The sequence below is a fragment of the Thrips palmi genome, unplaced genomic scaffold (assembly GCF_012932325.1).
Source record: "Thrips palmi isolate BJ-2018 unplaced genomic scaffold, TpBJ-2018v1 HiC_scaffold_15, whole genome shotgun sequence".
NCBI lineage: Eukaryota > Metazoa > Arthropoda > Insecta > Thysanoptera > Thripidae > Thrips > Thrips palmi.
Genome location: NW_023144624.1, coordinates 13141572 through 13155989, shown reverse-complemented (window position 1 = coordinate 13155989; position 14418 = coordinate 13141572). Strand labels below are relative to the sequence as shown.

At 52.4% G+C, this 14418-nt stretch overlaps 2 protein-coding genes across 2 annotated transcripts; one reads left to right on the top strand and one right to left on the bottom strand.

Annotated features, from left to right (window-relative positions):
• Window positions 1–8865: 8865 nt before the first annotated feature.
• Window positions 8866–11240, bottom strand: LOC117641450 (AP-3 complex subunit mu-1). Its single transcript, XM_034378782.1, has 10 exons — window positions 11051–11240; window positions 10693–10877; window positions 10499–10611; window positions 10279–10400; window positions 10042–10201; window positions 9854–9967; window positions 9584–9763; window positions 9350–9508; window positions 9188–9238; window positions 8866–9106 (listed from the first exon to the last, which is right to left on the bottom strand). Exons 1-10 carry the CDS (start codon window positions 11083–11085, stop codon window positions 8972–8974), a joined length of 1254 nt encoding a protein of 417 aa, XP_034234673.1. The 5' UTR covers window positions 11086–11240; the 3' UTR covers window positions 8866–8971.
• A 12-nt stretch (window positions 11241–11252) lies between these two features.
• LOC117641451 (protein unc-50 homolog) lies at window positions 11253–13643 on the top strand. Its single transcript, XM_034378783.1, has 9 exons — window positions 11253–11403; window positions 11740–11854; window positions 11935–12086; window positions 12165–12230; window positions 12356–12476; window positions 12555–12694; window positions 12788–12898; window positions 12986–13113; window positions 13196–13643. Exons 2-9 carry the CDS (start codon window positions 11754–11756, stop codon window positions 13199–13201), a joined length of 825 nt encoding a protein of 274 aa, XP_034234674.1. The 5' UTR covers window positions 11253–11403; window positions 11740–11753; the 3' UTR covers window positions 13202–13643.
• Window positions 13644–14418: the final 775 nt, after the last annotated feature.

The following is a 14418-nucleotide window of genomic DNA, read 5'->3' as shown; positions in this document are numbered from 1 at the left end:
TTATTGACTACCCCTCCTCCTCCTCCACTCGGACAAGTAGAGAAGTACATCGCTTCGTGACCGCCCACTAATTGCTGCGTCTGCTTCAGTCCGCCTCCATGTATGTCTGTCCGTCTGTCTGTCCGTCTGTCTGTCTGTCTGTCTGTCTGTCTGTCTGTCTGTCTGTCTGTCTGTCTGTCTGTCTGTCTGTCTGTCTGTCTGTCTGTCTGTCTGTCTGTCTGTCTGTCTGTCTGTCTGTCTGTCTGTCTGTCCGTCAGCCTGTCTTGCGTCTGCACGCCCGTCCGTCTGCCTACCCGCGTGGTGCTGGCGGCCGGCTCGCGGCGCCAGTCGAAAGCAAGCAGCAAGCAGCAAGCAGGAGCCACCAGTCATAATCTCTATTAAGTCCACGTCAATGCTGGCGATGCCTGGCGATGGCGTGGGAACGCGCCTGCCGATCGCCGGCCGCGCCGTCACGCACCCCCCCCCCCTTCCCCCCGCCTCCCTGGCGGCCCCACTGCTTCGTCGCTCTGTCTCTCTCCCACCCCTACGGCACGCCGGACGCCCCGCGGGCGCGAGAGAGACAGCGAGACATCCCCGTCGAAGTGCCACGCGCCCCTGCCGCCCGGCGCCCTGCCGACCTGTAGAGCGCGGCTGCGTGGCGGGCTTGCCTACCCGGCACCTGGCAGGCGCTCGGCTCGGCTTGGCTCGCAGGGGGCGCTGCAGCCTCGCCGCGCTGCGTCCGGCCCGACGGCCCGGCGCCCGCTGGGATGCACTCGCTGCAACTTGCAGCCGTCGTGCCGGCCGTGCTCGACGTACCAAGGGCGCGACGCCGTGCTGCCGTGCGCCAGCACACAACAAGTCGATTAGCCCGTCTTTTGAGCGGCGCGGCGAGGCTTCGCGGACCGAAAGGCGCCGCGGTGCACGCGGCCCGGCGGAGGGAGGAGAGAGGGCGGGTGGAGGGGGTGGACGCGCGGTCCGCGAGGAGGAGTATATTACCGCGCTCCCCTCCGATCGTCCCACTGGGACCACCGTCCGTGGAGTCGCCGGGGATGGAGGCCAGGCCGCGCGGGCAGGCCGCACCAGCGCCGCGCCTCGCCGCCCCAAACCACTCCCCATTTTGCAACTGTATTTTGATTGTGCCGATGCTGAGCCTCGCCAGAGAGGGTCCTCGCACCAGCCAGGTCCCGGGGCGTGGCGGGGCTAGGCGGGGCGAGGCGGGGCGAGGCGAGGCGGGGCGTGCCAGAAAAGCCCCTCCCCAAGTGCGTGCGGCACCCCGCACCCCACAGAGGCCCCACGACCCGTGGCGGACCCCGGCCACGTTCCTTTTTATATTGTATCTCCTTATTTATCTTTTTACATCATATATGTTGCATTTTTTTCCTTTACGTCATTTCGCACCGCCGGGGCTTCTTCCTTCACGGCCGCCCGCTCTTTTTTTTCGCCCATTTTGCCGCCTTTCAAGCCTCCCGCTTGTCGCCAGACACCGTCCCCTTGAAGAAAAAGACACCGACGGCCGGGCACTTGTTGGTGTGTGCGTGGTGTGTGTGTGTATGTGTGTGTGTGTGTGCGTGCGTGCGTGTGCGCGCGCCATGATCGGAATGAACGAGGTCCACGCCGCACTACGGGGTGCGCGTTTATACGCCGCTTGGACTATCGGGCGGAGCCGGGAGTGGAGGGGAGGGGAAGGGGAAGGGGAGGGAGGCAATCGTCCGACTATGTGACGTTCCGCCCTGCCCCCGGCCCTGGCCGTCCCTGGCCGCCCCCCGACTGGCCGCGCTCGGCGCACAAAAGGACAATTTCAGTCGTCTGTTGACTTCTGCGCAATCAAGTGTGGCGGAGGAGCCGGATAGTCTGCTGGAGTAAAAGTCTGTCCGCCTGTCTGGTCTGGGCGGCCTGGGCCCGAGTCGGCCTGTCCGCCTGTCCGCCGGGCGCGCCTACCGCCCCACCCCCTTTAAAGTTGAGTCTGGGGGTCGTGTGGCAAACCGCCTCGCCGGTGCACTGGGGTCGCGCATCTGCATTTACGCCCCGAGTCGCGCTTCCTCCCTCGCCCCACGCCGCCCTTCTCCACGGCCGCACAGTGGGCCAGAAGACCGGTGGAGGCGGCCAAAACTCTAGACGCGATTTGAGCTCCAGAGTCGCTAAACAGGACTCGAATCGAACGTGTGACCCCACCAATGGATTCCTCGTTCGGAGAGCAATCCATTGGTGGGGTCACACGTTCGGTTTGAGTCCCATTTAGCAACTCTGGAGCTCAAAACGCGTCTAGAGTTTTGGCCGCCTCCACCGGTCTTCTGGCCCACTGTGCCCCGCCCTTCTCCACGGCCGCACGGCCGCACGCGCGGCTCTTTGACTCGTTCGACGTCTTCGGCGGGCGCGTGCAACTCGCCTCCTCGAGTCCCCCGCCATCGCCGTGATCCGCGATCCGTGATCCGGCGCGTCTCGGCTCATCCTCTCTTGAGTGCCGTAGTGCCGTGCCGGGGTTCGCTCCTCGCTCCTGGCTCTTGTCTCCTCGCTCCGCATAAAGGTGGTGCAGTCAGACAAGCGGGGGGCAGGGCGGCAAAGCTGCAGACTGATTCAGAGAGCCGTTCTCGTCGCGCGCTCTATCCTCTCTATCGCACCCTCGCGGAACACTCGCCATTGCGAGAGAGACAGCTACGAGTCAGTCTGCTGAAGAGGGGCAACGAACGCGGCGCCCTCGCCACAGCCACGCCGCCGCCACTGTCAACCGCGGCCTCCGCCGAGGACGCGCGGCGAGGATAGCAGGACTAACTAAGACCTCGAGAGGGATTCGGAGATGGATTGAAAACTCAAGCGGTTACTTCTCTTTTTCATTTCTTCTTGCGATGCATATACGTCCCATGGAGAAACACGCAGCCGGGCAAGACGATGGCAAGCAAGGCGCGGGGCATCCTCCTGGCAGCTGTCTTCAAGACCCACACTGTCCGCGCACGGGCACACGGCCTATTGCCTTTCGTTTTGAACGACAGGCCGATAAAGAGGCGGTGTGTGTGTGTGTGTGTGTGCTGTGTAGGACTGTGTGCGCATTTCCCTCGGTGGCTCCGCAGTAGGGTCTTCCCTCATAACGTCGTGTTTGTCTGCGCACGTCAAGCAAAGGTGCGTGCCGGAGGGGAGCACGAGGATCTCAAGGTTAGGGGGCGGTAGTCCGGGCCGCGGCAGGGAGTGGCCGGCGCTTGTCTATGCATTGTTGCATCTGCCGAGGTCCCCACAGCCCGCACTGCAGCACTGCAGCCCCCACGCCGCTCGCTGCATCTGCGCGCGTAATGAAAAGGCGGCACGAAGTCCAGCAGGCCGGGCCGGCGAGGCGAGCAGAGGCGAGGGTGCGGCGCTGCCTTGTTTGTTCCCCTGCGCCTTCCGGGCAGCAGCCTTCCGGGACCTGCCGGGGCCGCGGTGCGCCGTGCCCGCCACGCGAGGGGGATCCTGGTGGCCGTCGTGGTGGCCGTCGTGGTGGCCGTCGTGGTAGCCGTCGTGGTAGCCGTCGTGGTGGCCGTCGTGGTGGCCGTCGTGGTGGCCGTCGTGGTGGCCGTCGTGGTGGCCGTCGTGGAGGCCGTCGTGGTGGCCGTCGTGGTGGCCGTCGTGGCCGTCGTGGTGGCCGTCGTGGTGGGCCAGGCCAGGCGTCGTGGCGGCAGCCTAGTGGGCATCACTGAGTGGCCAAAAACACTGCGCTGGCTGTTTTAACGTTTTTAACACGCCGTTACTTTGATTGCCATGGTCCCGGGCCCATTCATATCACGTGTTGTTGTTGTTTTCCCCGCTTCCCACGGTGTGGCGTCAGAGCGCCGGAACCACATCGGCCTGCATCAGCGCGTCGCTTGGGGACGTCGCGCGCCGGTTGGCCGGTTGGTCGTGCCCGTCGTCCATATTTTTAATGCTTTTAATGCTTCCAGAGAGCCGGCCGCCGGCCCCCGTGGCGCCATGCCGTGTTGTATCCGGATTGCGTAATTCCCTCGTTACTATTCTTCCTGCGGGCCGTGGACCGTGGAGGCGCCCCCCCCCCTCCCTTCCCCCTCTTGTCGGTCCAGTCGCACGCGGCCCTACAGGCGCTAGGGCAATTGAAACCATTAAACAGTAGCAGCTGGCCCGCCTGTCTGCCCGTCTGTCCGCCAGCCTGCCTGCCTGTCTGCCCACTGCCCGCCCGCCTGTCTGTCTGCCTGTCTGCTTGCCGCTCTCTGCAGCTCAGCGACTTGCGAGTGTGCGGGATTATTCGAGCGATCGGGAATTGCGGACGCGATAAATTAATTAGCTGCTCTACTTGGGATTCAAAGTGCAGCTTCCTCCTCCCCCTCCCCCTCCCCCCACCACTCCGCCGACACAGAGTTGCCGCTCGGGGCTTTGCAGGTGTTAACGCGCTATTAATCTTCATGATGGAGGGACGGCCGCCTGTGTGGCTCCAGGGTGGCTCCAGGGTGGGGTGGCGTGGTGCAGTGGGGGAGGTGGGGAGGGTCTCGGAGGCGAAGCGAAGGGCGTTGTCGCGGCCCTGCCCTCCCTCCCCACTCCATGAGCGGTACGTCGAGTTGCCTACCTTCCTGGACCGACCAGCACTTTGGGCTGCCGTTTGGTGTTTTCCCCCCGACTTGCCGCGTCCCCGTCTGTTTCCAAGGGCCGAAGAACGCGAGGGGTGGTTGGGGGTGCGGTCTCGCCGAGAGTGAGAGTCAGCTCGCTGTGAGAAATGGACTCCGCCGAGCAAAACTCTCCATCACCAGATTGTCACTTGTCACTCCTAAGCATATACTTCCACTTCCTATGCTCGAGTAAACTCCGGAACTAAAAGGGACACAGCTCCGCTCTTTTTGCATCCACATTTTTTTCCCCCGGCGGCGTCATGCTTTCTTTCCTTTTCTCTTTTTGAGATGGAGGAGCCTCCCCGAATCTTGTTGATCTTGTGGAGCAAGCGTGATCATCATCCAGGCCAGCCAGGCCAGCCAGGCAGCCAGCAGTGCTGCCAGGCAGGGGTGGTTCGCCGAGCCGGGAGGGCCTGGCCCGGCCTGCGCCTCCCGCGCCGCCAAATTGACGCCTTTCCGGCGGGACGCACGGCGCACGCCAGCAGTCTGGTTCCGAGTGGGACGTCTCTCTCGCACCCACGGGGCGACCCTCATCGGCGCGAGAGAGACACGCCGGCCCGAGGGGTTCCCGCTCGGAATCAGCCCGCAGCGCCAAGCCAGGCCCAGCCAGGCCCAGCCCTGACAGAGACGTTGCGTGCGCGTGGCGCGGCGTGGCGCGGTGGGGGTTGAGACTTCCCTGTTCCGTGCATGCCTAGAAAATATGCGATGTGCGTCGTGCGCTGTACCGCTGTATCTCGGAACACCCTTGCAGCTTTCTCCCCCTCCCCACTCCGCCGGCCAATTTGCAAATCGCCACCTCCCCCCCCCCCTCCCACGCAAGCCGCGTACTACCAGCGCGGCGTTCCCGAACACACGTGCGTGCGCAGTGCGTGGTGGTGTGATCCATGGCGACGCCGGACGAGGACGTTGACGAACGCGCCGTGTTTTGTCCCCTTCACGACTTGGCTCTTTCGCCGGGCGACTCTCTCGGCTCTCCAGACTGCGCGCGCCGCACAGTGGGCCAGAAGAGCGGTGGTGGCGGCCAAAACTGTAGACGCGTTTTGAGCTCCAGAGTCGCTAAATGGGACTTGAACCGAACGTGTGACCTCACCAATGGATTGCTCTCCGAACGAGGAATCCATCGGTGGGGTCACACGCTCGATTTGAGAGCCCTTTAGCGACTCTGGAGCTCAAAACGCGTCTCGAGTTTTGGCCGCCTCCCTCCACCCGTCTTCTGGCCCACTGTGCGCCGCCGCACGGCCTCTGACCGCCATCCTCCGGGGGCCGTCCGTAAAGCCACGGCGCACGGCCTGGCACCGCGCACCACAGTGCGCCGACAGATTCGGCCCGCGAGCCCCGCCGCAGCGCGCCGCCTGCCACCAGGGAGCGACTGCCTGCCGCCAATTTCGAAGAAGCGCGTCTCCAGCTGGAACTGCCGCTGGAAAAACTCGTCACCGCACGCTGCAGAATATGTCCCGGGGAGGGTGCCGGAGCCCCCTGGGGACCTTTACCCTCCTTTGCCCCTCCTTGCGCGGCGCGGCGCGGTTGGCCTGGCTGCGCCTGTATTCGAGATTCGGGCGGCTGCTGTGGGCTCGTGCCTCGTGGCCGGTCGTGCCTTCGAGCTGGAGAGCCGCCCGCTGACCGCGGCATAGGCCTGCCGCGTCGCTGGGCGGTGCGCCGGGCTAGGCTACCGCGCAGGCGGCGGGAGCGTCAGGTGTCTCAACACAGGTGCACGCGGCACGCCGGCGTCGAGAGGGATTACGCGCACGCGACAGCGACGCCCCGCGCGTGCCTGGGCCGGCCTGGGCAGCGTGCGGCGGCGCGCGCCCCACCTGTCACGCGTGCTTTGCGCCCCTGCCTCTCGCCCTGTGATTCGACTCGAAATAAATACTCGACAGGAGAGCGCAGAGGGCCACTGTAGCCTTCCGGCGCCCTCTCGCAGCGCGCAGCTCGCATGCGCCCCGCCGAGCAATACTCTTAATGCGTGCTCGAGCTGTCTCCCTTCCGCCCGTGCCGCCCCTCTCGTCTCTCTCGCTCACTCCTGTCTTGTCCCCTCGCCTTGCCTCTCCCCTCCCCCTTGCCCTGTTTTCCACCCTTCCTCAGCCTCGCCAAGGAAAACACGAGGATCGCGGTGGGGGCTGCAGTTACTTTATTTTTTTTTGGCGGGGACAGGCCCCTGTCTGCTGCCCAGGGTTCCGCCCAGGTTTCTGCCCGGGGTTGTGCCAGTCCCCCAATCCTGGGCGGCCAGCAGACCGCGCGCCGGGTGGCAGCCTGCCGGGCACTGCCTGGGCCTCGGCTTGGACTTGGGGACGCTCAGGCTGGTGGGGCTGGTAATCCAATCAATGGCGATCGCCGCCCTTCGACGAAACCCTCACTGACAGTTAAAAGTGGCCTTGGGCTAGGGTGGTCCAAAAAAAAATGAAGTTGCTCGGATCGTCTAACGCCGCCCGGATTTGGATTCTACATAGAAAAAAATGAAAAATGTGTTTTTTCCTTTATCGAAAAAGTGATTTTTAGGACCTCCGCAAAGCCCTCAAAGTTTTTAACAGTGCTATTAATAGGAAAAAAATCGTAACTTGGTCATTTTTTGACCGATTTTCAAAAACGAAACGGGGATTTGTTCGTTTTTGAATGCTTATTACGAAAAAAAATACGCCTTACCCACTTTTTGCTTTGCCTAACTTTCAGGGGCAAAAAATGGCTAAATTTCGGCCCAAATTGGCAAGAGTTTCAGTTTGTAGGCCGCTACAGCCACTCCAAGTGCACCCTGTCAGCATGGCGGGGTGCCCCTAACACTAGGCAAGCCCCATGAACAGAATTAGGATGCTGAGTGCAATTTGCCTACCTCCCAGGGGCATCAAATTGTGGATTTTTTCGAAAAATCGAGCAAAAGTGATGTCTTTTGGGGCCTCTGGGCACTCAGATGGGCACCCTTTCACACGGTTCGGTACCCGAACTACGTGAGATGAACATACAATAGGAATGGGCGTTGCTGACGCAAGGGACCGCAACCACGCAAGGCCACAAAAAAAGACCATCAAAATGAAGGAATTTTCTAAATTTTTCACGTTTTTCTGGTCCTGAGAGGTAGGCATGAGGTGCTCAACAGTCCATCCCTATTGTTTGTTTTTAACACGTAGTGCGGGTACCGAACCGTGTGAAAGGGTGCCCATCTGAGTGCCCAGAGGCCCCAAAAGACATCACTTTTGCTCGATTTTTCAAAAAAATCCACAATTTGATGCCCCTGGGAGGTAGGCAAATTGCACTCAGCATCCTAATTCTGTTCATGGGGCTTGCCTAGTGTTAGGGGCACCCCGCCATGCTGACAGGGTGCACTTGGAGTGGCTGTAGCGGCCTACAAACTGAAACTCTTGCCAATTTGGGCCGAAATTTAGCCATTTTTTGCCCCTGAAAGTTAGGCAAAGCAAAAAGTGGGTAAGGCGTATTTTTTTTCGTAATAAGCATTCAAAAACGAACAAATCCCTGTTTCGTTTTTGAAAATCGGTCAAAAAATGACCAAGTTACGATTTTTTTCCTCTTAATAGCACTGTTAAAAACTTTGAGGGCTTTGCGGAGGTCCTAAAAATCATTTTTTCGAAAAAGGAAAAAACACGTATTTCATTTTTTTCGATGTAGAATCCAAATCCGGGCGGCGTTGGACGATCCGAGCAACTTCATTTTTTTTTGGACCACCCTACCTTGGGCTCGACCCGGCCCGGCCTAATCGCCGCCAAGACCGTGCCGTGGCGTGCCGCGCCGTGAGGACTTCCCCTCCAAATAATGCGACCCAAGTGGCGACCGTCGGCCGACCCTCCCCAAAGTGGGCTCCTACACTGTTGGGGTTTGGCCATTTTCACAAATCGGACAAGCGGACCAAAGCTGCGGGGGACACGTTGTCGCGAATGGAAGAGCCACATTTCGCTGGAAGGCAGTTATCTCAATTCCCCTCATCCCTCATTTTTGTAAGGTCAGGCTGTATGGTGCAGCTTTAAGGCAGCCGCTTCCTTTTTTGCACGTGTAGCTGCACTGGCATTTGGCACTTTGTCCCAACTCACGGAGCCTGCCACGTCCAGCCAGTGGGCCCTTCGAATGGAAACAAATGCCCAAAGAGAGAGCGAGGCGAAAGAAAGCCTTCAAAACTAACCATCGTCTTTGTGCTGTGAGTGTGACCCAACAGGCTCTGTGATCGTGTTTAGGTTCCTGCAGCAATGCAGAGGAAACATAACAAAAGCGATGACAACAACAACAACAGATTCAGCAGCAACATTATGGATGTAAAGAAAGCTGATGTGGTGGGTAGAAGAATGTTACATTTTAGGTTTGAAAATAATTGTAATAGAGATATAAAATTTATTTTTTAAAGATAATAGCAATCAAGATCAGTTGAGATCTGCATCCCATCCACCTTGATTAAGATCAACAAGATGATAGGCTTACATGCGGATTTGGAAACGCCCTGCCTTGGTTATATATTTGACACCCTTAAACGGCTTATATTTTTCTCCATACATGTCAAGCCGATTGACCCGTAAACCAGACACAGCCATCTGATTAATAGTGAAGTGAACCTGTTGTATAAAAAGAAAAGGGGTAATGAAGAAAATGGCATCAATAAAGATCAGATAAAACAACATGGTATATGTACTGACATTTATAGCTGGGTTAGATTCAACCGGAGGAGCACCAGACTGCAAGTTGATCTAGGGATGTCAATGGATTTAATTAATTAAGTTCCAATCGCAAAACCAAAAAATAAAATCAATGCATTTTTATTGACAACTAAGACTAATTTTTAAAATTAATTTACTCACTGTTCCACGAATATTTGGCAGTTTTGTGGTATCAATGCGACCGACATCCCACACAAGTGTCCTGCTGACTGGATCAAAGGAATACTTCCCCTGAGATGGCGTTAAACTACAATTCAAAACTGCTTTTGGCATAGGTATTTCCAAAACCACATTCTCCACCTGGAATGAAACAAGAGAATAAGCCACCTCATCTGATGAAACAACAGTAAAGGTAAAAGTGTCCAAGGGACTCACTGTGCGGCCAACAGTTTGCTTTGGACCAACAGTTATGTCAAGTCGTCCACCTCCAGCTTCTCTAAAGTTGATGCTATGGCGCACATAGACAGGAATGGCAACCACACTCTGAGATCCAATGTGATACGACATTAAACGGAAATTGCCATCAGGAGGAATAAAAGAGAGGAGACGCTCCGACTAAAAAGAGAAAAATGAAATAAAATTGTACCAATTAATAAGTGAACTCTGTAAAACCAGACATTTTGACATGGTGCAACTGTGTTTTACCTCCCATCTCTTGAATCTAACACATGGATGGAAGCTGACATCATCAAAGAGGCCGGAATTCATGAAAGAAAGAGTGAGATCAGGCATTCCACTGAGTTTGATACAACAATCAATCTGCAATCAAACAAAAAAGTTGGTTGGAGAAAAAAGTGTGGATGTTATTTTATCACATGAGTGAAGCAACTTACATATCCTTGAATTTCAGCAAATACTGTAGAACCAGATTTGTCAATAATTGCATCAACTTCTTCTACAATGTCAAAGTAAGCTTCATTGTTGGTGTATTTCACACCAGTTCTTCTCCAAGGTATGTTAGAGAGCTGCCCGCTTGGTAATGTGGAACTAACGCTGAAAACAAATCAAAATAATGAGTATTTCGCACAACACAGAGTCATAAAAACATCGGCTTGGTCCTAAAGACTTACTTGGACTTCCCTGTCACAGAATTTGCAAGAGTACGTAGAATATTAGGAGGCTTAATGAGCTCCTTCAATATATTTGACTCTGTTGCCAATGGGAAACCATTGTCAAGCATCTCATCCAGAAGCTGAAAAATATTATTATTAGTGCAATACATAAATAATGGAAGCGGACCGCAAACAGCAAAAAGACATGATAGGACTCCCTCACAGAAGGAACACTGACCTCATACACAACCACATAATTTTCTTTAATGAGACTTTCTGAGCACTCACTGAAGTAGTCTTCCAAGGTAGACACAACAGTATGAAGAAACTCAATCACAAACAATGGTGGAACTGGTCAAGAAGATAAAGAATAGGAGTGAATATGGGAGATTATAATGCAACAGGCAAATTAAGGGTGAATTCTGTACTAACCTTCAGTCATGCAAACAGCAACAAAGAACATTGAGCACCTATAAACGCTAATGAGATAATGATGTGGTGTAGCTATCACTGGGGGAACATCTTCTGGAGAGGAGACTTTACGCTGTTGGTCAAAGAAGTAGTCACATACTGATCGTGATATGACACTTTTCCAGTGCTTCTCCATAAAAACATCCCTGTATAAACAGCATCGAAATGTGAGTATGTAAAAACAGATTAAATAGTTACAGATTGAATAGTCTGTAAAATTTAGGTAGATTGATAAATATGTTAAACCAAGGTATTATACAACGGTATTGTTTACCTTTTTTAAGTTTTAGGTTATATTTTTAAGACGTGGTCAACTTACCCTGAAGAGTTTATGATAAAGAGACTGTGAATCATGTTGATGTCTGATAAAGCTGTGACTTTAAACAATTATTGCCGTGAGGCAACTTTAAAATGTTGATTCAGTTTAAAGAAAACATATTGACAAAGTTGAGCCAGAAACTTCAGCTTCAGCCGTCTGCCAGCAGAACTACAGCCATTTGAGAGGCTACGTCGGGTCGGCAGTATGAGACATTCACTGTGCGTGAATTGCAATGGGAATAGCAAGCGACATAAATGTAACTCCTACGTGAACAAAAACAACACAACCCTAAAGTTACGCTGTCAGCGGCTAAATTTCTAATGTTCTCTGTGAGGGTGCGTGGTTTTTATTTTGTAAGTATGCCCAGGATTATTGCTTTTCTCACTTTTCGTTATGGCTAAAATGAAAGTTGCGTCCTATTATGCAAGAGATCTTTGTCATGTTGATGTTGACAGAGGCTATGTTAATTCTTCATTCTCGCCCATTCATTTTCTTTGTAAAGATTTCACATGTCTTTCTATTTACTTTATTATTTATCTATTAATTTTCCCCCTTTTACTTTGTATTTCATGATAGGTTCTCAAGTTGTTTTAATGTGTTTACACTTACATTAGTCGAGAAGTTGGCCAGTTCTCATTGAACAATTCCCGTTTAATTTTGTTCTTTTAAATCTTTATTTTCACCTACAGGTTTTCAGGAGACAATGATCGATTCCAAGTTTCAAACATCTCCTCCAAGGAGCCCTACCTCATCAACCAGTAGTTTTAGAGCGGGTTCTCCTCTTCCCACACCTGCTGTGTACAGGTAAGACATTATTCTGTTTCTATCATACCTACCTTCTATTGGCTCAGATTTATTTGATTCAATTTTGTTTTGATTTTCAGGCAGGACTGTATGTCAGCAGCAGCAAAGCGGTACAAATATCTACGAAGGTTAATCAAATTTCAACAGATGGACTTTGAGTTTGCTTTTTGGCAAATGTGGTACCTTTTTATGGCACCCCAGAAAGTTTATCGAAATTTTCACTATAGAAAAGGTATAATGTGTTACATCTTGCCGAGTATCTGGAAATCAAGACTTGTCTCCTTACTGAATTTATTTTTCTCCCCTGTAGAAACTAAGTCTCAGTTTGCTCGAGATGATCCAGCATTTTTGGTTCTCTTAAGTGTGTGGCTGTGCGGTAAGTAAGAATTTATGTTCATCTCTGAGTTGGTTCTATCTCTCAGTCTTAATTTTTTAGTTATTTTGTGTTTCAAGGATTCCATTGTACTGATCTGTTTTTTGTTTTTCCGTTTTTGCTGTCAGTATCTTCCATTTGGTTTGCCTTTGTGTTAGATCTAAGTTTTGGGCATTTCATCAAATTTCTATTTTATGTGATATTTGTTGACTGCATTGGAGTGGGTCTTGTTATTGCCACATTTTTCTGGTAAGATGACAATTTTTTTTTTCTTTATCTGATCTTTTAATGCTTTTCCATGTTTTTAATAATTGTTTTTCCTGACAGGTTTGTCACCAACCGATATCTGCGAAGGGACTCTTGTCAAGACCAAGATGTTGAGTGGGGCTACGCATTTGATGTTCATCTCAATGCCTTCTTTCCACTTTTCGTTATATTGCATGGAGTCCAATTGTTAATTTGGAACAGTAAGCGTTATTCTTTTCATTTGTTGTTTTCATTTGATGTTAGGTAATTGATTTTAACTGTCACTGTATTTCTCACTATTACACATGTAATAGTTTTTCCAGCCCTCATCAGTCATCCCATGTTTATTTCAACATTTTTTAGCAATACCCTTTGGGCTGTAGCACTTTGGTATTATGTTTATATAACATTCCTTGGATACAGCTGTAAGTTATCAGTTTTTCTTCCACTTCAATTCTTATAATTTTTGTGATTTGACAACTTTCCTTTATCTTTCTGTATTGTTGTTATAGGTTTGCCCATTCTTCAAAACACACATGTTCTGTTATATCCCATGACAGCCATGTTTGTTGTGTATGTGGTTTCAATCACCATCGGATGGAATATGTGTATAAATATGATGGATTTCTACAGAAATAGGGTATGTTTCTCATATAGTTTGTTTTCTGTGTCTAAGATAAATTTTGAATGTTTTGTTCCTTACTTTTCTATTTTCTTTACAGCTTTAGTGTTAGTATGGAGAGGTCTTGGAAGAATTTCATCAGTAAAGGACAGAAATTGTCAGGTTTGAATTTCAACTTTCTGATGTTCTCCAATTTTTTGAGGAGAAAATATTACACAAATCTGTCACACTTACAAATCTTTAACTCTTAGAGGCTGAAAACAATATGTGTAGTTTGTACAAGTATCTCTACCTTTTTATTTGTCATTGTTGAATTGAATTCAACAATAACAATAAATTAAACTTATGCTGTGCTTTACTGGTCAGATAAAAACTGCCTCAGCCGTGCACCTTGCGGTACTCTTTTGTTTTCCATCTAAACATGAAATTTGTCTTAACTTATTGGTACATAGAATTATGTTGTGAGGTAATTAATTAAAACCTACTTAGTGTCCGCTCATTTGTGGCTTATGTATAATTTCCTAAAGAATAATCAACCATTATACCTAGTTGTCTGCCTCATGATCTCCCTTTTCCAAAATTAATGTATGGGTTGAACTAATTTTTGGCCAAAGGAAGGTCTTTTCGTATGGGCTGAGGCCATCTCTTGGCTGCACCATCCAGTAGGACATATGCTCGCGACCCTACTTTGGTCGGCTCGAAATGTGCCAATGAGAATGACAGAGACTTGGTCAGATTCGTCTAGGCTAGCGCTAGCCAGTCGTTGGTTGCTCCACACCGCTCCAAACCAAAAAACGCCCACCGTTTCCATACCGGACTGGTAGCTGGCCTATCTGTCAGGCGCTACTACAGGCACAGGCCACCAAAGGAGGTATAGCGTTTCAGAGACGTGACAGCCGGTAGTTTGCCAAGTAGGCAGGCTGAGGTAGGCAACCCACGACACACCGTGAACAACGTGGCTCATTGTCGCCTTCGTATTTTGCCTCACTGTAAAGCCTTGCAACTGCAGGCAGGGCAGGGCTTGACTTTACTGCTCTGCGGCGATGCCAGCGGTAGAGGTGCAAGAAGAGTGTCTGCAGTCTGCCCCGACACGGCGGTGCACCGCCATTCATGCGATTCGTCGTTTTTTGATCACGACGCGCTGGTCGAGAGGCGTGGCACAGGCCGACTCGTCAGTGCATTCGTCGCTCTGTCTCTCTGCGACTCATGGAGCGTCTCGTGGGTGTGGGAGAGAGACAGAGCGACGAAAGCCCTGCGTGGCACTGCGTGCTGGCGGTGACCTTGCAGTGCCCCGCCCCGCGCTCACAGAGTCCCAGGCCTTGC

Excerpts from the sequence above, each read along its gene's own strand:
- LOC117641450 (XM_034378782.1), bottom strand. The coding sequence starts at position 11,085 with ATGATTCACAGTCTCTTTATCATAAACTCTTCAGG. Across the intron at positions 10,202-10,278 it reads TCTGTGACAGGGAAGTCCAA|CGTTAGTTCCACATTACCAA; the intron begins GTAAGTCTTTAG and ends ATTTGTTTTCAG. Across the intron at positions 9,968-10,041 it reads TTGCTGAAATTCAAGGATAT|ATTGATTGTTGTATCAAACT; the intron begins GTAAGTTGCTTC and ends GTTTGATTGCAG.
- LOC117641451 (XM_034378783.1), top strand. The coding sequence starts at position 11,754 with ATGATCGATTCCAAGTTTCAAACATCTCCTCCAAGGAGCCCTACCTCA. Across the intron at positions 11,855-11,934 it reads CCCACACCTGCTGTGTACAG|GCAGGACTGTATGTCAGCAG; the intron begins GTAAGACATTAT and ends TTTGATTTTCAG. Across the intron at positions 12,899-12,985 it reads AACATTCCTTGGATACAGCT|GTTTGCCCATTCTTCAAAAC; the intron begins GTAAGTTATCAG and ends TTGTTGTTATAG.